The 21,828-nt window shown below is 40.6% G+C and overlaps 2 protein-coding genes across 4 annotated transcripts; both read right to left on the bottom strand.

Moving 5' to 3' along the window:
• Positions 1-7,979: 7,979 nt before the first annotated feature.
• Positions 7,980-19,081, bottom strand: rpz4 (rapunzel 4). Of its 2 annotated transcripts, none has more exons than XM_023407147.2 (3): positions 19,004-19,081; positions 10,691-10,754; positions 7,980-10,539 (listed from the first exon to the last, which is right to left on the bottom strand). In XM_023407147.2, the coding sequence occupies exon 3, from the start codon at positions 10,520-10,522 to the stop codon at positions 9,347-9,349; it is 1,176 nt and encodes a 391-aa protein (XP_023262915.1). In that variant the 5' UTR covers positions 10,523-10,539; positions 10,691-10,754; positions 19,004-19,081; the 3' UTR covers positions 7,980-9,346. The 2 variants fall into 2 exon arrangements, with proteins under 2 accessions (XP_023262915.1, XP_023262914.1); XM_023407146.2 differs by lacking the exon at positions 19,004-19,081 and adding an exon at positions 15,032-15,287.
• rpz5 (rapunzel 5) lies at positions 15,400-19,085 on the bottom strand. 2 transcript variants are annotated; one of them, XM_023407144.2, is made up of 2 exons: positions 19,004-19,085; positions 15,400-17,297 (listed from the first exon to the last, which is right to left on the bottom strand). In XM_023407144.2, exon 2 carries the CDS (start codon positions 17,228-17,230, stop codon positions 16,049-16,051), a length of 1,182 nt encoding a protein of 393 aa, XP_023262912.1. In that variant the 5' UTR covers positions 17,231-17,297; positions 19,004-19,085; the 3' UTR covers positions 15,400-16,048. The 2 variants fall into 2 exon arrangements, with proteins under 2 accessions (XP_023262912.1, XP_023262913.1); XM_023407145.2 differs by lacking the exon at positions 19,004-19,085 and adding an exon at positions 18,376-18,737.
• Between the last annotated feature and the right edge of the window lie 2,743 nt (positions 19,086-21,828).

Here is a 21,828-nt window from a genome sequence, read left to right as displayed (position 1 = left end):
AAAACTGAATACTTCACTTGCACATACAAATATACTGGCACTAAGCACTTGCACATACATGCATACTATCAGGCATATACTGTACATGTATACATACAGTTATTCATGTGTAGGGCAGTAGCCTAAATCAGCCACTGGGTGTTGCTGTTGCAATCATTTATTCCCGGTGAATCCCGGTTTTGGTGTTTGACCACTGTGGGACACCTAGTGTTGAGGTGCGTTCCGTGTGGGACTCCATCTTGGTTTAATGTTTTCTTCTCTCACGGTACAAGGTAAGCAGTGCTAACAGTGGACTGCGTCATCTCAAAATAGCTTAATTTGAATCAACTTCCAGTCTTTCTGTTAAAACTGTGTGTAAACAACATGTTAGTTTACAGTTTACCATTGGTCTGAGACATGAGCAGTTGTATTTCCCGTGTTAAGGTTGTTCATAGTATTGGCTATTAAACAAACTATTAAACAAAATAATAAATGAAACAACCTACTGAAAGGCTGACTGACTGTAGAACCTGTAGAATAAAAAGCTTGTAGAATATGATACAAAATCTATAGAAATGGACTAAAAACACACAAAGCCACAGTTGAGTGAACAAAAGGACAGCACCATGGCTACTGAATATAACTTGATAAAGCAACGTTTGAGCAGAGTTAAGCACTATCCATTACTAATTCAAGGAATGAATCCATCAGCTATGTTTTCATTTCACATAAATATTTAACATCAGAAGACTTTTATATAAGAAAACTTTCTTTGGGAGCAAAATGTACTACAACTGAGGGCCAAACAAGACATTTTCAGGCAAACATGTTTCAACTAACTCTGATTAACTGAAAACAGAATGACAAGTCAAAGGTCCGACACGCTCCGGCCTCTTTCCAGATTAATAGGCAGGTCCCCATGTGTGTCAATCACACAGTAGCCACGCCCTAAAACCACTCTGCTTTATCGTCTATTTTCTTTTAAATAGGAGCATAATTTGACAAATGAACATCATGTTGTATTGAAGAAAACTTCAAACTAGTAACTGAGAACATAAACACATAACAAACTGAGGTAATAAATCAAATGAGAAGAGGGGTCATTTGCCCATAGACTTCAATACAATCAGACTTTTTGCAAACAGTGGAGTCGCCCCCTGATGGTCATTCGATAGAATGCAGGTTTATTCATTTTCCAGACCTGGCATCGACGTCCATTACACACCGTCTATGATCACTAGCTGCGGTGCAATGTAAACTGATTTTCACAGGAAATGCTACCACATTGTGGCCAAACATGAAACTGCACCCTCATTTTGCTCAAGGCTCTTTTGCTTATACAAACATCACAGTTACAAAATAAAGGTCTTTGGTGATCAGTATGATCATAAGAACTCTATCAGAATTGATAAACTGTACACACAGTGTTAATGATCAGATCTTGACGTTATATAAATCACATTTCATTCAAAGTATTCATATATCGATGAATTATTATTATTGTTATTGATTTATGATCACAATCTAAGTTTTGATCCACTTCCTGACTTACTATCATTGTCTCTCATGTCTTCACTCTTACACTTCCTAGCACCAACATCCTACACGTACATTGTCTGACAGTGCCAATCATTGCTTTTATTGAGTAAAATGGTGCAAGACTCTCATTTACATAAAGTTTTTCTAACGTAGTCTGTATTGTATCAGGTGGATTTGGAATCAGTATCTACTTGAAAAGCACCTCTGAACAGGGATTCAAACTGACAACAACCATCCAGACAAATTAATTTAATTAGATTTTAACCAACCTGAAATTACACAATGCATCCAACTGATACATCCAAGCAACATGGCTTAATTTGATTTGATTATTGCTTTGGTTCAGTCAGTCCAGCTGTCTTGAATTCAATCCAAGATAACTCTTGAATGTTTGAATCTGTGTGTAGTTTTTAAATAGCAATACTGAGCTGTGAGGAAATTGATGGATTCTGGGATGCTGTTTTACTTTAAGAGAAAACACTATCTTCAAACTACTGCCAATCACAAAAATGTAAGGAAATATTTAAATGCAGAATCAGACTTTTCTCAGAACTGGAGTTTTATTCTTGGAGGCTGTAGAGCCATAAATATCTGAACATCACAGAGGCACCTGTCCTATTTCCGTGCAGCCAACAATTCATTAGAATTACAGCAGGTGCCTTGAATGTGCTTGTTGATTCATGTTGAACTCCTGTTATAGTGTGGCTAAAGGCAGAACCACAGGTATGTCTGTGTTTTTCATGTATTCTCAGTCCTGAACAGTGAGGTGTAACATGATCAGTATTTAAAGGTGCAGCTCCCAGTGCCAAAATGGAAAACAGAAATTGTTTGACCTGTTTTTTTTAAAAAGAGACTTACCCCAAGCAACAATGACTTTTAAGTTATTAAAGATTTCAGGGGGGCAACACAGGAAATCTATAAAGTTTAACTCTTAAATTATACAATATGTGTGAACAAAAGTTACATATTTGACCTTCTTAGCAGGAATACATTACTGTGCGCGTTACTTTTCTGTCTTATTTTTAAGCAGTAACACTAAGGTTTTAGAAGCTGACCTGTGAACAGAAGCTTGTCGGTTCAAATCCAGGACCAGTAGGACAAATCTGAGAAAAGCGAAGGAACACAAACAAGGCTTAATAATATATCAACATCCTGATGTTAAAAAAGACTTACTCAGACCAATGTTGTTTAGCTGTTGGCCACAGACATGAAGCATCAGATGAGGAAGAAAATACACATTTGCATGCAGTGCCCTCTTCCCTTGTATTGCTGAATTCTTACAATACCCTTACCTTACTAGCTGATTCAATCTAAAGGCCCTTCCTGGCCCCCTGGTAGCTTGACCCCTAGGTTTTACACTGTACGGCCTCTAGAGGAAATTACCTTTTGTTTCTACACCTTTTGATCTCCTTGTTATCCTGTCTGACCACACGTCTGTAACCCCAGGTCAATCTTTTCTTCAACTGTATAACTGTCCCCCTGCCCTTCACTCCTGGGTCCGTCTATTGCCTCAGACCGGCTCTGTGTCAGTTGGCTCACCGTGTCCTGGGATACCAATAAACTCACACCACTACAGCAAACTTGGAACTAAGGACTTGAGTGAATTTTCTTCAACACAGAACAGTTGGTTGTAGGTACTCTCTGCCCAAGCGCACATTAAACCACACAACAGAAGAAAAACAAGTTTGGAGTCATATATACTGTGTTAGTTATATACTGAAGAGGTGGAGATGATGACTAAAGGCTTTTCACAGTTTTTGTTGGCATTGCTGTTTGTTTTCTCTGGTGAAATACAGATATTGGAGTCATTGCTCATAGACAAGGCGAGAGAGGAATGAGACGATACGGAGGAAGCCTCGGGTTACATTTTGAAAACAATACCAGACCTGACTGAGATACCACCTCATAAGCTCCATAGTAGGGAACTAGTCACACACATAACATCAGCTTGTTGGGTCTTGCCCAGACATTGGTATGCAGGAGTGAGGCCAGAGGAAATCAGTAACAAGGGTGAAGAAAAAAGAAAAGCTAAGAGGTTTCTGGATGTAGATGTGTTGTATCCCACACATTCTTCATGGCTGTGAGTTTACTTGAAGCCATAACAATTAATTGTTAGAGTCTCACCAACAAAGAGCTTTGAACCTGAATGCACTGATGTTTGGCCACATGGTGGCAGTGCAGAGAATTGTAAACACAACCTTGAAAAAAAACAAAACTCTAAAAAGCCTCAAAAATCTGTGGAAAAATAAATAAATTATTAGCTTTTCTTTTAGCCATAGCTTGTTTTGTTTTTTTCTTTGGATCAGCTCTGTTTTCAATAAAAAGGCAGGAAATTCAAATGCAAGACAAATAAAGGATCAGTTTAATGCTGATACCAAATTTCTGACTTGTTATACAGCAGCTGGTAGAACTGAACACTTCTCGGACAATTCACAAGCTTTGGAAGAATTTTACAGTTGAGAGGAATCCTCTCTGAGGTGTAAAGTCATCCAGGGCCTGAGACTCACAGTTTACCTGTTCTGCTCTGCAAACCTTTCAAAAATGATGAAATACAGCCAATAAAACAATTACATGTGGATACAGCGTTTTGATAAAGAAAACAATTTGTAAGAACAATAACCCTCAACTCTACCACTGCTAGAGCACTTGAGAGCTACAGCAGCATCTGACCCACAAAGAAGTCCCTCAAAGGAGGATCAAGGTCTCCATCATGGGCTTTACACGGGAGCATATTCGTTACTGACTTAACTTCATTGGGGTTTCTTTGAAGTGTCTTCACTTCACTTTGCTCAGCATCAACACAACAGACTTTTTCAAGTTCCTCATGACAGAAATCTACATGAACTGAGGTGCATTCACATCCCTGATGATACATTTCAGAAACCTAGCCCCTCCCACGCACCGTCTGACATGCACCATCTGACTAAAATATGTGGCCCTTTTTTTTTTTTTATAAGAAAATGACTGTTATTTCCATTGAGACTGAATTAAGTCAGAGTTTAGGGTTACACTGAGGTGACGGGTGCCAGTACAATGTATTCCTGCAAGGCGAGCGAATCTTTTCGATGCCACGTGATGTTTTTCTGCGTTCCTGAGGTCACCTGATGGGCCGGACTCAATGCAGGGCTGTGTGGCCAAATGATATTCATGGAAGAGTAATTCTGGTCTGATTAAAAGCATCACTTCGCCTATTCAAATGTTTTGTGCCAACAGCCTCTTTAACCCACCTGGGCGTAGACAGAAACCGGCCTGTAATAGCTATTACAGAAGGGAAACGCACAAAAACCTTTTCCACCAAATACATTTAATTCTGATAATTCTGTGTTTTTTTTATCATATCATTTTACTCAGTCATGGAGATTTTATTTAGATTTGCAATCATGCAAATAATTAATTAAATAAATAAATATGGGTTCTTTACAAAAATCCTCATTGGCTCATTAGTAGTCAGTGCTGTGTTCACAGCTTGTTTCTGCTGCCTCCAAGCGGCCAAAAAAACAAACAAACAGTGATTGCAGGTTTGAAAGAAGCTATTTGTAAATTTTGCTATCGCTATGTAGCTAGCTTTAGCATTAACAGCTGTTTATTTACTAGAGGAAACGTGGGTTGAGCAGTAAACTTAGTTCCTTTACTCGCCAAGATCTGTCTCCAGTGTTGGAAATCAGCACCATGTTAACTTTTGTCTCTCTCTCTCTATGTCTCTTCTACTGAATTTAGCACGCTAACCAGCTAGCCCCGCCCCATCTTGTTACTTTCCGATAGCGACTCACTGTACCCTTCAATCTGTCCTGAAGACGTGCTGCTCAGAGGGCGTATTACAACCTCTTCTTTTAAACGCAACAATAACTGAAGCTCTTGTCGAGCGACAATCACGAAGCCACGTTCAGCGGCAGAGAAAACCTACAAACAGCCCCTTTGAACATATCCAGCCTGTTGTAAAAAGTTGTGCAAACATTTGTCATTGTTTGTCTTTGGTGATTATTTTCAGGTTGATTTTGTGTAAGCCTTTCTCTCTCAAAGTTGCTGATGAAGCAGAAGCAGTGTGTGGGCCTCAGCTCATTGAACACTGATGTCTATGGGTGACTTGCCAGTGGAAATTTGGAAAGCAGTTGTGAGAGATTTGGTTCGTTAAGAAGCGAAGGGAAAGCTCAAATTCCTTCTGTCTCAGCTTCGTTCCCTTGGCACACAGGTATCCAGACAACAGGGTCTGTCTCCTCTCTGAGCCAGAGCTGGTAATTGGAGTATTTTTCCTGACATCAGACAGTCTGAGTCCCCCAACTGCCAAATTTATGACAAAGTTCCTGCTGTTAAATTATTACATTTCTTATGCTGCCACCAGTCAAAACCCCATCTCTCCTTTGGGTTCTTTTACTCCTGTCATATAAGCTTTAACTCAATGCCTCTATTCATGTTATTGTGTTATTGTTCTGCCAACCTCTTTGAGGGAGTTTCGAGAGGATTTCATGGTATCAGTCTGTTTTTCTTTCTTTCTGTTCTGGTCTCAATATCCTGAGTTTTTCTTGCAGCTTGCTTGTGATAAAGAGCTGTATGAATAAATCAAATGACCTTGAACATGAACTCAAGTAGACTTAGATGCAGATACAGACGGGACTTTGGCACTAGACCAGAAGTTCTCAACCTTTACAGCTTGACACCACAACAAACTAAGCAAAGTCATCTCATAGCCCCTTGTCAAAGGTCACATGTTTCTAAAGAATGTGTTTGACCTCCTCAGAGGGGTTAATTTGAATATTTACTTGAGGACTGGAGGAGTGAAACTACCCAGTATTTCACAAGAAAAGAGCATACATGAGAAACCTGCTCTTTCTTTTCTTTACTAACGTGTTAGTAGTTTTCAGACCACCACCCGCAACCACCTACCCCACTCTCCTAACATCTCTTTAGCATAGCATTTGCATAGTTTGACCCTTTGTTTCCACTGAACAGGAGAGATCATCATCCTGACGGGTTAACATTAGATAATACAGATTTTTTTGGCTTTTGCTTTCATCCTATTGTGAAAGGTCAGAGGTCAAATTTAGCTTGAAGTCACTGTGTTGACAAAATACAGGTAGTGGGTGATTTTGATTTAAGTCTAAAATTGAAATCAATACATTGCAACTTTCAACACAGACTTTAATATAAACCTAGTATCATACAGTGACATTCACAGTTTTTACTGATTTCTTTTTACTTACAATTTCCTTCTGTTTATGTCTAGCCTCAAAAAATACAACACAAAACAAAACACAAAACATCTGGGCGACAATGACCCACTTGTTTTTCTTTGCACTTGTTCATTTCGGTCAAAGCACTTGACCCGGCAGCGTGATGTGCTGCAGGGACACAAAACTGCATGTGCCGAAGATAGAAAAGCCACAACCACATAATTACAGAGCACTATGGGTGTTTCCAAACTAGCTTACCATAATATCCTCTTTCTCTTTTTTTTTCTAAGCTGTAAGATTTCTCCACAGAACAGTTGGGTGTCAAAGCCGTCCCTCAGCGACACCTCAGAGGAGCCGAAGTTCATCGAGCTTCGGTTGGTCATCTGACATTTGACCTTAATTGTTGTAGTGAAACTACCCCGTAGCACGTTACAGAATATAGGTTACAATACTGGTTTTACTGAGCAGCATAAAGAGACATTCTACAACCAGAAGGCCCAGATTTAAGTCTCTGTGAGCACTGACCTTGTTTTAAGATTTGACATGTTGACATCTGACCTTTTTATGGAGGAGTAAGACCAGAGTTGTGTTTTTCCTTTAAGAGCCAATAAAAGGTATTAGAGAAAAAGAGAAAACATCAAAACTTTACTTCAGGTCTCATTACTCAGTATTTTAATGCAGTTTACACATTGTTGGTGGTTTACTTGGTTTATAATGCACAACAACGTAGATGTAAGCAGATTTATTATAGTTAGTTTATTAATGAATTTGTCAACAACAGTACTCAGACATGGGTTTATATATATATATATATACATATATATATATATATATAAACTTTTTATTAAATATTCAAATAGTGCTTATAAATGCTAAATGGGGGGACTTGAAGCAAAGTGTTACCACTAAAAGCAGACGGTATAATGTATGGATACCAAACAATGAATGTTTTTAGATTGTAACTGTAGATATTAGAAGCCATATCTGTTGTGCTTGTTCTTCAATGAATCTAATAAATACAGAAATAATGATGCATTTAAGCAGTTTTTAAATGACTTCTCAGTGTTGGGGATCATGTCAGGTTTTTCACTTAGTCGGTCACTGCAACCTGTATGGATTTTACCTCTCACACAGGTCAGCTCTCGTTTTACTATAGTAGAGGCAGTACAGGTGAGACATTATACTCACCACAAAGCCATGACCAATTATCAGAAAAAGAAAAGAAAAAGAAAAATCTGATTTGCAGCACAAAATGCAACTAAAAGTCATTCACAAAAAAAACATACAAACGGATCATTTATCACTGAGTTTATTTGGAAGATTTATTACATTCATTGCTTTGGTGCAGCAACGGGATTTTGAATGTAAGACGCCGACAACCCAAACACACTGTATGGAAATAATACAAATCAGAGGTGTAACATGGACATTATCTATCAAAAATGAGTAAATATGGGGCAAGTTTTGGTCAGATAGTAATAAAATGATCAAATAATTGTACTAAACTTATAAAGATAACAAAAACAAAAGAGAATCACAAATTACAGAGGTGCATAACAACAACAACAACAACAAAATATGTAAAACAATCAGAACAAGTCAGTGTGTATCAGGTGTAAAGAATATTTCTGCAGTGTCTCCCTGGCACATTTTTGTTCTCACAACATAGTGTCATGGTCAGATTGTACAAATTTAGATTCTCTTAAAATACCTCAAACCCCCAAAATGTCCCCAAATCCAACTAAGTTTTTATTCCTTTATAAAAGTAAATCCTCTATAAAAGTATAAGGTAAATGAAGTTTCCAGTTTGTGCTGCACCATGACATAAGTAAAGATGTGACACAAGAAGAGCTATGCAAGGCATCTGCATGCAAACCAAGTGTTGCCCTCACTTCACTTGTTCATGGCAGGGTGTGTAAATAAAGTTTCATGGGTGCCAGTCCAGAACAGCAAATGTTGTTTGAGGCCTTGTCTCCTCTGCTTTTCTTGAGCTTTGTTCGTGCTGTACAGCAGCCAGTAACAAGGTTTTATTATTTTGTCAGTACAAAACGTGGAATCAAAAAGAAAGCTTGAAGGCCTCTCTTACAGTCTCTGTGAACGTCTGGAGCCATTTTCTCTCTGCTTTTGGTTTATACATCTTCAACAGGGCGAGGTCACTGCTTATCACTACCAGCAAAACATAATCTCTGTATGACAGCTGGATAAATCTACAAATTTCCCAGCACGTCCTGTAACAAAAAATACAGCCCTAGAGCTTATGACAGAGTTCCTCAGAAACTGTCCACTTAGATGTTGTTTAATTTCAAAATCCATCACTTTTCATAAGAGACACTTGAATATGAGACAGGCTAAACCAAGAGGTGTCTGTGTTGTGAAATAAGCAAAGCACAGCTGCGTGAGATCAGAAAGGTCAATACTCTAGTTTATGTTTCTGGGGGTTGAACCTCATGTAAGAAACTAACAGTAAACGTTCTTAGAAAAAGAGAATAATTTGCTTATAAAAGACAGAGATGTAATTAAGGCATATACTGGGTAATATTTTACCGCTGTGGTCAAGCAGGAGGCAGCGATAGACTCTTGAGATTATCTGTGCAAACATGAAGTATCCAAATAAAGACTTGAGTGACTTCTGAGAGGTTTTTTTTGAACATCTAAACCTTTCAGGCGGAGTGAACACAGACATAGATGTTATTGTGCTTGTCCCAGTAGTGGAGCTCGTCAGTGAAGCTCCAGGAACAGGCCAGGTCTTTGCTGGTTTTGACCGTGTGGACCATGCAGGCGCCGGGCAACTTCTCAAACAGGAACTCTGCTACACCCACCACCGTGACCCTCTTCTGACTCTGGATCAGCTGCTGGATTTGACTCCTATCCACAGGCTCAGCCGAGGAGCTGTAGGACACCCAGATGTTAAGTTTCTCATCCGATGAAGGGACCTGGAAGCGGCTCTTCCCTGTCGAGCAGTGGTAATCCCTCTTGTTGGCGAACAGGCCTGACGGGGACCTGAATATACGCACGGACCAGCCCACCCAGTCATACTTCTTCTTTAGTTTCTCTATGATGGCATCGGCTAACTGCTGGCTGGTTAGGTTTGACTGGTCTCTCACCAGTCGACGGGAATCCAGCTCGGCCTGCTTGGGGAAGCTGACGATGCAGTCTTCAATCACAACGTTCATTTTTTCCTGGACACGCTTCATCTTCTCACCCCAGTCTTTCAGAAGCGTGTCCTCCTCGTCGTATCCCTTGAGGGCGGCGTGGCCCAACAGTGCAATGAGTCCGATGCAGAAAAGCTTCTTCAGCCTGGCGCAGAAGTCCTCCATCGGCCGGCGACTTTTCTCCTCATAGTTCAGTGTGATCTCCAGCACAGATTCCCCGGAGAAGTTGTCTCCCGTCACAGCGTTGTAGAGGGTGTTAAGGTTTATGTCACCACCTGTCTTGGCAAAATGCTCCAGGAAAAGCTTCTTCTTGACTTCCCTGAACTTGGGTTTGGCGTTAAGAATATCCATGTACTTCCTGAACTGGTTAGTGATGTTCTCCTCCACTGAGAAATACGCAGCATCCGCTCCACTCTTCTTTATCTCGTCATTGATCCGCTGAATCTCCTCTGACATCACCTCCAGACGCTCTCGTACCTTCTGAAACTGCTGCCTCATGAATTCGGCCTCTCTGCTCTCCACGTTGTCCAGAGCCAGTTTAACAATGGGAGCAGCGATGGAGAAAACAGGGAAGAGGTCACCAGCGATACTGGCCACTACCTCAGCTCCCTGTTCAAACACTTCCATCACAGTCTCCACCATATCCTTCTTCTCTGCCACAAGCCTCTGCAGCTGGTTTTCCATGTTTGCTTAGACTGATTCTAATAAGAAAAAGAAACAGTTAGAAACAGTCAACATTCATCCTGCTGTGATCTTCATCACAATTTGAGCTAAATAACAGAAGAAAAATGAGGCACTTTAGTTTCACTTTAGAGACAGAAACCAAATGCAGTGTTTTGTAGATTTACTCACACTTCTGCTGCAGTGTTGTTGGACTGTGGCCTGCTCTCTTGCTCCTCTTACCACGCAGCAAAAACTGATAAGGACAGAGAGAAACAGCCAAGTGAGCTTCAGTGCTGGCTGCTGGTCACACCCAGAAAGCAATGAGTCAACAATGCAAATGGAATTCAGCAGTGACGACACACCAGTGTGGGTTGACATGTTTGTATGTTACCTGTGTGAAATACACAGTTCAAATAACTAATAAACCTCCCTTTAAATATGAATATCAAGGTACACTGACATTTTGGATTTAGTAGCTATTATCTCAAACAAATGATGCACCATTTCTCATCGTACAATATAACTTGCTAGAATATCAAGACAACATGGGGGAGGCTCCAAACCACACCTAGCTCATTATACAGGGAAATAATATACAGCTAAAGATTATATTATATTATATATCATATTATATAGTCTGTGTTATTCTCAAGGTCAATAGGAAAACTTTTATGCCCAATACCACTCTCATATCTATCCCTTAAATATGAATATCAAGCAGCCAGTTAGCTTAGCATACTGAAAACATGGAAAAACAGATAGCCTGGCTCTATCCAATGGTAGCAAAATCTGCCTCCCAGCCCCTCTAACATTCACTAAAACACAATATATCTTGCTTGTGATTTTACGGGTCTTGTGCTTGGCCGTTTCCAGGACACACTTCCCAGACTGTCTGGTTCTTTAAACAAATAAGATAAAGTGAGCTTCTCTGGTTTATCTTGGGACAGAGTCAGCGTAGCTCTTTCTTCCTGTTTCCAGCCTTTAAGCTAAGCTAAGCTAAGTTAACAAGCTGCAGGCTGGAGCTTCATATATAACAGACAGAGGTGACATTGGTATTGCCCTTTTCAGCTAACTCTCAGACAGGAAATGCATGTCTAACTAGTCCTTTACCCAAATGAGATGTCCTTTAAGTGCTGTGGGTGAAGTCATAACAGCTACTGAGCACAACATGTCAAATTAACAAATCCATTTCCATGACAAGTGAGCAAACGCCATCTGCTGATGAAGACAGATTGAAAGTGAAGACCTTGAGTTGGGGTTGTTAATATAAAACAGTATTGTTGTTATTCTGTCTGTAAATGCATGTGTTTCATTTTCACATGGAAAGTCAATTATTTCTGTAAAGTGTAGTTACACTGTACACAAAAGGTTAAAGAGTTTATTTAATGATGCTTCCTGTCTTGCACTTCCTCACCTTAAAAACAAGAAGTCCACTTGGACTTGGAAAATCTTAATCTAATACAAACAACTCCTCCCAAAGGCCAGGAACAGAGAAATAGCTGAGAGTAGGAGCAGATGATTTCATGGGCATGTTCAGACATGTCCTGATGTAAAACTGCAAATGTGTAATTTTGGGTGGAAAACACATTTTGGTCCAAAGTGAAGGTGCAAATATTCACTGACTTCACAAACTCAGTCCCACACTCATAGTTTATGTTGCATCCCTTGGTAACGAACCTGTGGTCACATGTTTTAATTAGAGTTGTGGCCTTAATGTTCACTTTTTAAACATGGTCTGGAGGAGAAGCAGCAGTGATCTCTCTCCCTCAGCCAGCCTAGTCAATATTGAGGCAGCAGGCGTGGGAAGTGATTAAGTGAAAGAGGTTAAACTTGCTGGGCAAGGGTGCGTTTTCCAGTAGAACTCAGCAAGTAACCACGGCAACAAGACAATGGAAAATAATCTGTCAGCTTGTTCGTCTGTCTCTGCTGAGGTCTGCTCCGGCCCTGGGGGGGGGTTACAGTATCTAGCCAGACTACGGAAGATTGCAGTGAGAATATATAGCACCCATTTCTGAGTCTGATGCATTGCACACCTCCACAGGCGTCCACCGACAAGATGAATCTCTAGACTGTGATTAAATTCCAACATGGATATACAGACCAGACCAAACATGTATACTGTATTATGTCTCAAAATTAAAGGAATAGTTTGACATTTTGGGAAATGTGCTTCCACACTTTCTACACTTACATACATATCACTTTTATGCCTGTACAGTGAATACACACTACAGCCAGTGGCCAGTTAGCTTAGCAGTTAGCCTAGCTCTGTCCAAAGGTAACAAAACCTGCCGGCAATCCTTCTAAAGCTCAGTATTTAACATATTTTATCTAGTTTTTTTAATCTGTGCAAAAACCAACAAGTAAAAACAATCATTGTTTGACTGGGGACATATTTTTCAGTTTTGTCCTGATTAAACAAACAAGATCCAACATGTTAAACAGTGAGCTTTAGAGGTGCTGGTAGGTGGACGCTTTTATCTTTGCCAAGCTAACAGTTTCCCCCTGTTTCCAGTCTTTATGCTAAACTAAGCTAATCAGCCGCTGGCTGTAGCTTCACATTTAGCGACTCTCAGCAAAAAAGCAGAGAAAGCATGCTACCCATAATGTTGAACTATTCCTTTAAATGAGCATTCTTTGAATATCAACCACAAAGGTCTAAAACTGCCATAATTGTGAAATAAAATGTGTAATATTTGCATAATTCCCCAGTAATATTTGAGAACAAAAACAACAAAGTACAGGAAATTCCAGCAGGATGTTGGAGCATTTACAGTTACTGGCTCTTATTTGATTTGACCGAGCTAAAACTGTGATTCCTGTTTTCCACTGATCTTCTCACTCCATTTCTCTCTCTCACTGTCCCAGGGGTTGTGTAACTGCAGTCTGAGTGCATGTAAAGCGCCTTTGCACAGTCACTTCAAACATAAAAGTGCTTAAAGAAATCACATTTTCAGAGGCAAACAGTTGCTGAAGCTCATGTAACAGAGGTATGAATATCAGACTGTTGACAAGCACAGCAGGTCAGCTCTTCACTCAAAATGCCACTATATTCAGTAATACACAGCGGGTGGAAAGTAACTACATGCATTTACCAAACAACTGTATTTTGAGGCACTTTACAGGAGTATTCTCATTTTATGCAACTTTCAACAGCTTTAGTTTGGTGGCACATTACAGATGGAGATTTTACATTAAAATATGTATGTTAATCCATGATAAAGATTAAAATAGTGATTCACAACCATTTGGCTTGTGACCCTTTACAATCAAGCAATGTGTTGTTGGACTCCTTGATCTGAAACATCTTCTAGCTGTTAGCAGTCACACAAAAAACAGATGTCTCCTCTAAACTTCTCCGATTGGTTCATTTAAATCATTTCTCAAGGAGATTATCAAGTAGCCCATTTCATTAAAGAAAGGTAAAGATTATAGAAAACTTAAAAAAGTGAGAAAAAAAACTAACAAAAATACAAACTGAAGAATACAAATTGTGTATCAAAACTTTTTTCTTTAGCTATGATGAGTAGTTAAAGTGGCTCCACCTCAACCATCTGCAGTAAACTGCTGCACAGTGATGCATCAATTAACAATGATGGATTATACTGTATAATAGTATATCAGTCAGAGCTAGGGCATATTTTAGCAGTACTTTTTATACTTTAAATAGCTTCTTTTTGCTGGTGCTTTCTGTGTACGTTAGGACTTAGTTTTGTAGTATTTTAACACTGTGGTTTTGGTGCTTTTACTTAAGAAAATGATCTGAATGCTTCTTCCACCTTTGGTTATATACCGGTTTATGAAATGTACTGATTTCAAACATGCTGGAAACACTTTCCATTCTGGCAATTTTATATAGACAACCTCATTTTACAGCCTTTGTGATTATTACCAAAACAAGCTGAGGTAAAACACACAGGTAAACCTTCATACAGCACAAAGTTCACGCGCCAGAGCTTCCTCCCTCCGGCAGCTGACCACTCAGTCCGGCCACTGGGAGAGAAAAACCAAACGCTCTGTTAATGCGGCCTCTTAATGGAAAACGTATTGATCCGTCCGTGTACAGGGGCTCTAATTGTATGATCTTACAGCCGAAGGACAGAGGGCCAAACAAACATCGCAGATTAACACCGCAGATTCGTTTTGTTGTTGTTGTTACAACGCAACTCAAGTGGATCACGCCTTTAAAAAGTTTGACACTTCCTGGAAGAAGCGCAGCGGCCACCAACGCCCATGAGAAGCAGAAACTTCTGCGCTTTAAACTGCTATTACGTTTTTGCAGATTCATCTAATCACCCACTTTACTTTATGAAATGAAGCTGCGTGGGTAAAATATGTGACATCTCTGACATTATTAACAGCAACACGATGCGTCAGGGTGGTAAAACACCCGATTACGTAACGACAGAGTGGAATGAAGTGGATGGCGCTGAATCGATCTTTTCCTATTAAAAGTCTCCTGTCACTGCCACGCGCTTAACCTCAATGTTTCTGCCCATTATGAGACGTTTTGATCAGAAATGGACTCACCTTAAAGAGTTTGCGGAAGAAGTACACTAACTTCAAGACTGTTTGTCTTCCTATTGGTCATGTGGTTCTCATGTTACAGGGCAGAGCCACACCCAGCCACACAGAAGTAAGAAAAAAAGAAAGAAGTTGTGGGCTTTATAGGTTGTTGGTGTGGCGATATTATTACAGAGCCACCTCCACCCATTTGATAAACAATGACAGGCTATTAAAGCGCTATTATGCTGCAGAAGATTACTATATTCATTAAAGTTGAAATACAGTCAGCAGACCTTTATGCTTCATGCTTTGTCATGATTTGCAACAGCAGTAATGTTTTTTTTTTAATCTCAAAACGTGCAGTAATGATGACCAACCATGACAAAAAAACATTCGTATTTTTTTGTTTATTACAAATCAAAGTAAAATATACATAAGTGTCTCCATAAAGATTGTGGACTAAAGATTTTTTAAGTTTTCCCCGCAGCTCTATATTGCACCAAAAGCAGCAAAACTATTGGATATTGGATTTTCTTTTTTAAATACACATTTTTCTCTATGACTGATGGATGATCTGATACATCCAGAGATATTACAGGGATTAAAGGAAAAGGAGGAGGGTACCTAAAATATATGGCAAATCGTCATATCGCCCAACCCCAGTAATATCCAATGGGAAGAGAATCATCACGTTTCACACACTAAGTCGAAGCTGGCACGGAGATTTATGGCTCTGAAATGTCTACAACACCCTGAAGCTACTGTATCATCAAACACAGAAAAAAAAAAAAGAAAATATATATATATATACATATATATATATATATATGTGTGTGTGTGTGTATGTATAGGTATGTATAAGAATAAAGATCATTACAAGACAACAAATCACATACCAGAATGCAGACAGAGCAGATTATGCATCAACACAGACAATCTTTATGAATCATTCTCTATATTTCCAGGTCTCTGCTAAAGACATTCATGAATTTATCTGTAGCTTCTTTTATATGCAGCTGCAGTTTGTGTTTGTCTGTGAGCCTATTCAGGGTGGATACACAGGTAGGCTCTCTTGTGTTTTCCATAGTAGTAACTATCCTCATGGAAGTTGTTGGTCTCCACCACCTCCTTGTAAGTGCTGACAGCGTGGACCAGGCAGCTGGGGAAGCTCTTGTTCAAAGACAGAGCCACCTCCATCATGTTTCCCTTCAGCTTCTGTCCCTCGATCTGCTCCTGGATCTGACTCTTGTTAATGGGTTTCGGGTCGACACAGAAAGAGACTACCACTTTGATCTTGTTCTTGGTCAAAATGTCAAACCAGTTGGCTCCCCCACTTCCGTGGTACTTCTTTCCTGCCAGCCAGTTGAAAAAGAAAATGCGCTCCCTGTCGCCGAAGGCCCTGATGGACCAGTTGACCCAGTCGTATTTTTTAACTAGTGAATCCAGAAGGGATTTGGTAAAGTCACGATCGACAGCTCCGGGGTTCTCCTGAAGCTTGTGCTCCATGTCCATCTTGGCCTGCTCTGCAAAGTTCTCTGTACAGTCGTCTACGGCTGCTTTCATTCGTTTCTCCACATCCTCCATCCGTCCCTGCCACTTCTTCACCATCTCCTCGCCAACTGCTCCTTCCTTGAGGGCAGCGTGGCCCATGACGGCGATAATGCCCACCACAAAAAGCTTCTTCAGTCGGGCACAGAAATCCTCAACTGCCCGTCTGCTTCTCTGCTCTGTGGCGACTACTGTTTCCAGCATTGGGTCTCCTGAGGTGTTCTCCCCAGTGACGGCGTTGTAGAGGGCGTCCAGGTTCAAGTCGCTGTCTGTGTTCTCGTAATGGCTGAGGAACTTCTCCATCTTCTTCTCCCTGAACTTTGGCTTGGCGTTGACAAAGTCCTGGAACTTTTCATACTGGCTGAGCATCTGCGCCTCTCGATCGAAGTTCTGCTTGTTCATGGACGTCCTCTGCAGCTCCAGGGCGATTTTATCGATCTCGTCTTGGATTCCCTCAAGTTTCTGGTTGACAAGTTCGAACTGTTGAGTCAGGTAGCGAGCCTCTTTGCCCTCCGGGTTGCTGAGCAGCTCGGATGAAGCCATGAACACGGCCTCCAGAATGGGGTGAAGCTGGCCCACGGTGGCAGCGAGCACCTCGGAGGCTTGCCCCATGATCTCCACACCTTTCTCAATCTTGTCCCTGTTCTGCACGAGCCAATCTGCCACACTGTTCATCTTTGTATTATGTGTTTCACACTAACTAAGCTTATATGTTTTCCACAGCCAGAGACTTTGCTGGTGCCTGAAAGAAGAAGAAACACGACACCCTTGTAAAGCTCATTACAGTGTGATTTTATGGCATTTCAGAAAAAGATATGGTTCTCCTTTTTTTTTCTTTTTTTAGTTAGATTTGGCAATGCAAGTGTAATCAGGTGACGTGATGTCATTTTTTTTTCCTCACAGGACATTTTCCAACAAACAACGATCCTACAATAAAGCAAACATCAGGTCATGTCCGCACATGTAGGCATCCAGTTTCATGCCACACCCTCAGAGCCTCAGTTAATGACAGGGACTCGTTTTTTAAGTCTTGGTGGCATTGACACATTTCTAAAATAAAAAAAATAAAAAAAAACTCACGAGAATACACGAGGCACACACGGATGGCAATACTGAACAAATATCAAACATGGTTATGTGTGCTCATGAATTATGACGTGACGTATTGTGCAACGTTGCAGTACTGGCCCTTTGGGATGTCCTTTTTTTTTTATTACTTCTCTAACAATAGCCAAGACCCAAAGCAGACACAGATGTTCACAACATGGGAAAAGGGGGCTTTACTTTGGTAATGATAGTATGATTTTCAATGTAAAATACTCCGGAGAGATGACTTAACTCATGTTTCCCTCCCTGGAGCCCATATCCAGCTCAGAAAAAGGCACACCCAGGGCTGAAGAAAACCCCCACCACTGCACTTGTTCAATAATGCAATCACACTCATTACAGCCTCAACACAATTGAAAGCAAAAAAATACACACATTTCCTGTTTCCTGAGGGTTTGGTATGAAAAAAAAAGACAGATACAGGTTGAAGTGTTTAACCACAGAACATAGGTTCATCATTGATTTCTGCAGTGATGAGATCAGTGGTGTCATTTTACAGCCTTTCCTATCACTGCACTAATTAGATTTACTTCATTCAGTCACATGCCATCAGTGTTTTTATGTAGATCATTTCTCCACGTTTCTATGTGAACCAGCTGATGAAAATAACAAAAAAAAGTGCACCATTTAAAATTTGAATTTGTAATTACATAATCGACTGAAATTCCATTCTAATAAAGGAAAAAAAGTAACATTGAAAGAAAAATACTTACTGAGTAATGCTCTTGATTTGTGCTTGGAAATGTCTTCCCTTGTAAAACCAAGAAAAAGTTTCTCTTCTTGTTACATTAAAAGTGAAATTTGTTTTTGAGAGAGGAAATAAAGGCGAGTCTCTCACAGCACTTGATCAAACACTGGACTCCCCTTTCAGTGTGATATGCTTTGCTACAGAGCTACAGAGCTTTAATAGAGACCACATACGTAAGACTTCTACAAGACCACATCCCCCAAAGGGCTCATCTCCACCTCTGGCATTTCACTTGAATTCAGGCCATTTTTCAACCGCAGGGACATGAAACTCTGAAGGAAATGGAAGAAATAGTTCCTCAAAGCTTCTAATAAAGGTCAGCTTCAATAATTGTCAACAGACAGAACTATATACTCAGTTTTTCTTTCTTTCTTTCTTTCTTTCTTTCTTTCTTTCTTTCTTTCTTTCTTTCTTTCTTTCTTTCTTTCTTTCTCTTTCTTTCTTTCTTTCTTTCTTTCTTTCTTTCTTTCTTTCTTTCTTTCTTTCTTTCTTTCTTTCTTTCTCCATTTTATAGAAAACTAAAAATGGCAATAAAGTGGTGAGGTAGATGGTGAGGATGCTGAATTAAGAATTAAAGCAAAAGAAGAACTCACCTTTCTAGTTAAATATCCAGTGGGCTATAGTCCAGTTATCCAGTAGTCCAGCTGTGCCTGTGAGCGCCAGCCTCTTTGGGATGTATATATAGAGACACTCTCTCTCTCCCTCTCTCCCAGTATCTCTCTCTCTCTCTCTCTCTCTCTCACTCTCTCTCTCTTTCTCTCGTCACTCCCCCTTTGGAACTCCTCCATCCCGTTCCAGCATTCCTCAGAATCCCACTCCGAGGGATCAGGGGCCGGCACTGACACAGATAACATCCTGTAAACACTCCCCATGCAGGGACATCATGCACCCTGGGAATATTTTTTTTTAAAAGCCTGGTTTCTGTGTAAGTGTAAGTGTGTGTATGTGTGTGTGTGTCTGTGTGTCCATGTTTGATAAAGAGAGACAGACAGACAAAGACAGAGAGCACAAGAATGAAAAAGAGACCAGTCACAGTGGGGCTCAGCAAAGTCGCCCATCAGGACAAAACCCCTCTTGTTGTGGCTTGAACGAGGTTTCCATGGACACTGCGCTGGTTCCTCCAACTTGTGTGAGACTGTGCACGCTCAGAAGCAGAGTTCAGTTTGCTGTGTTTGCAGCAAGTTGCAATTCACAGCCACAAATAACAAAAACAAAACAGGATTGTACAAGACTAGTTTTCTGAAAAACACTTCTTGAGATGTTTTCATGAATGTTGACCTACTTGACTCTGAATCTGACAATTAGTGATGGACAGCGATTGGTCGCTGGATTCAAGCATTGCAAAGAGGGATGACATTCACCCTGCAGGGGCAGCACTTCCAGAATCAGTCCGTCACAGCGGCGAACAGTGAAAGACACTCTGTGTTTCTGGGTGCACACCATGACAGCAGCTCACTCATGGCCTTTGTGCTTTATATAAAGCTGGCTGTGACACACGCAGCCTGATGTCACTGTCAGCTCTGCCCTCTAATGGATCACAGATAGGCGGGAACAGGAAGAGGAGGGAAGGATGTCTGCAGTAAATTGATGCTGGTCAGCCGGGGCGGAGGAGGGTTAGGAGAGCGTGTCCGCCACAGCCTTGTTCCTCTGTCAGATCTCACACTTGCTTTCCTTGTTGCCATCAGAAAGCGGCGACTACAGCTTTCGCAGGGACTGGACAGTATGTGGTGTGATGGGTGGCACAGACTGATGCTGGCACACACACTGTGGAGGCCCGAGCTGGAGGCTCATGGGTGTTGTGCTGTGTGTTTGTTTTCCAGACAAAACCTTCTAAAGAGCTGAATTTCTTTTTATGTGGTCAAAGAACGTGCTCTGCAAAACCAACAGCAGCGTCCCAACATTTGGAGCTTGTAACTGAGCAAACAACGTGACCTATTACTGTAAAGAAGCTCTGGCTGCAACATCAATGGAAAATGTTGGATTTGTAGAAACGTTTTATCTTTGTTGTTTGTGGTTTCGGGCTCATCAGGTGGGACATGGGTGAAATATTTGAGATAATGATAGCCAGCTGAGGGACGAGGGGCAGAGAGCTGTGTGTGCATGTAGCTGCTGTTTTGTCTGGCCTTACTTTACATGTCACACAAGCTGACTACAGGGAATCTGTCATGGGTTTGTACAGTGAGGAGTGTCTGGAAAGTGGACACTAATATTTCCAGTGTAAGGATCCTATCCAATTATATCAATATCTAACTTCTATAGATTATAAACGATGAAAATAAACTTTTCAATTACTCGTTTCATATGTAAAGTTCATGGCTTTTTTCTCTGATGACAATAAACCCAAGAACAAAATCCACTCACAGAGGTTGTGTTCTCTTTGTTGTTTGTGTCAAGGAGCTGAAAGGATGATTGACTTCCTTGTCCGAGGAAGCTATTGACCACGTTTTATCTTTTTGACCTTGGCCAGTGACGAGTGTTTCCTCCTGACCACAAGATGTCTCCTCAGCTCACAGGAAAAGCCCCCAGCGGCTGGGGTGGTGTTTAAGAGCATCAGTAGCACCAGAGAGAGGTGGAGGCACATGATCATACAGAACTTCACAGAGAAGGATAAAGAGGATAAGCCTGAAATACAAGAATTCATTGTGGCTGAGCTTTAAACAGAGCTGTGTAAAATGTCAGTGATCTGCTTAAACCAGGAAACAGAGCCGACTTATTGTAGCCTACTCACTTGGTTTTGTGAACTGTTTCTGTCATGTTCTTTATATCCACGCCGCACTATTACATCTGTGTATGTAAGGATTGCTTTATAAATAGAAAGCAGTTTGTGGGAAAGGTGGGATTTAGTACCCGTCATGCTGGATTGGCCAACTCCCATGGGAAAATAAATGTGGGCGGGACTGACAGGTGCTTCGAATGCACCCGACCTGTAAAAATGAAACCGTATTCCTGGTGTAATTGACGCTTGATTGTGGGATATTGCCAGAGGCCCCAAACAGCAGACAGAAAGTTGGACCATGCCCAGATTATCACCTGTGAACATTTCCCTCAAGAATGCACCTGTTTGATTAGCAGGAAAGGATCTTTTCACAAGAGCCTGGTGCGACTGAAACAGAGATCTCCTGATGAAGACGTGCTGAGTGTGACATTGTTTAGTAAACTACTGAGATAACATCTGCTCAGTGTGTAGTTTTTAAATCTCAAAGCCAGCTGGCTGAAATAAGCAAGCCTCCAAAATCAGCATGTCCACATAATAGTCCACATTTGACCTGTTCGGTTGCTATTTCAGTTGCTGAAATGAGCTCAGGAGGGTGGTGTGAATTGTCAGATAGTGTGAATTGCTTTATTAGATGCCTGTAGCGTTATTATTATTTATTTTTTGATTATATATATATTATATATATATATATATATATATATT

This window comes from Seriola lalandi, unplaced genomic scaffold (assembly GCF_002814215.2).
Source record: "Seriola lalandi dorsalis isolate HSWRI2012SDOR001 ecotype SW California unplaced genomic scaffold, Sedor1 jcf7180002054330, whole genome shotgun sequence".
Lineage (NCBI taxonomy): Eukaryota > Metazoa > Chordata > Actinopteri > Carangiformes > Carangidae > Seriola > Seriola lalandi.
This window is presented reverse-complemented; position numbering and strand designations above follow the sequence as displayed.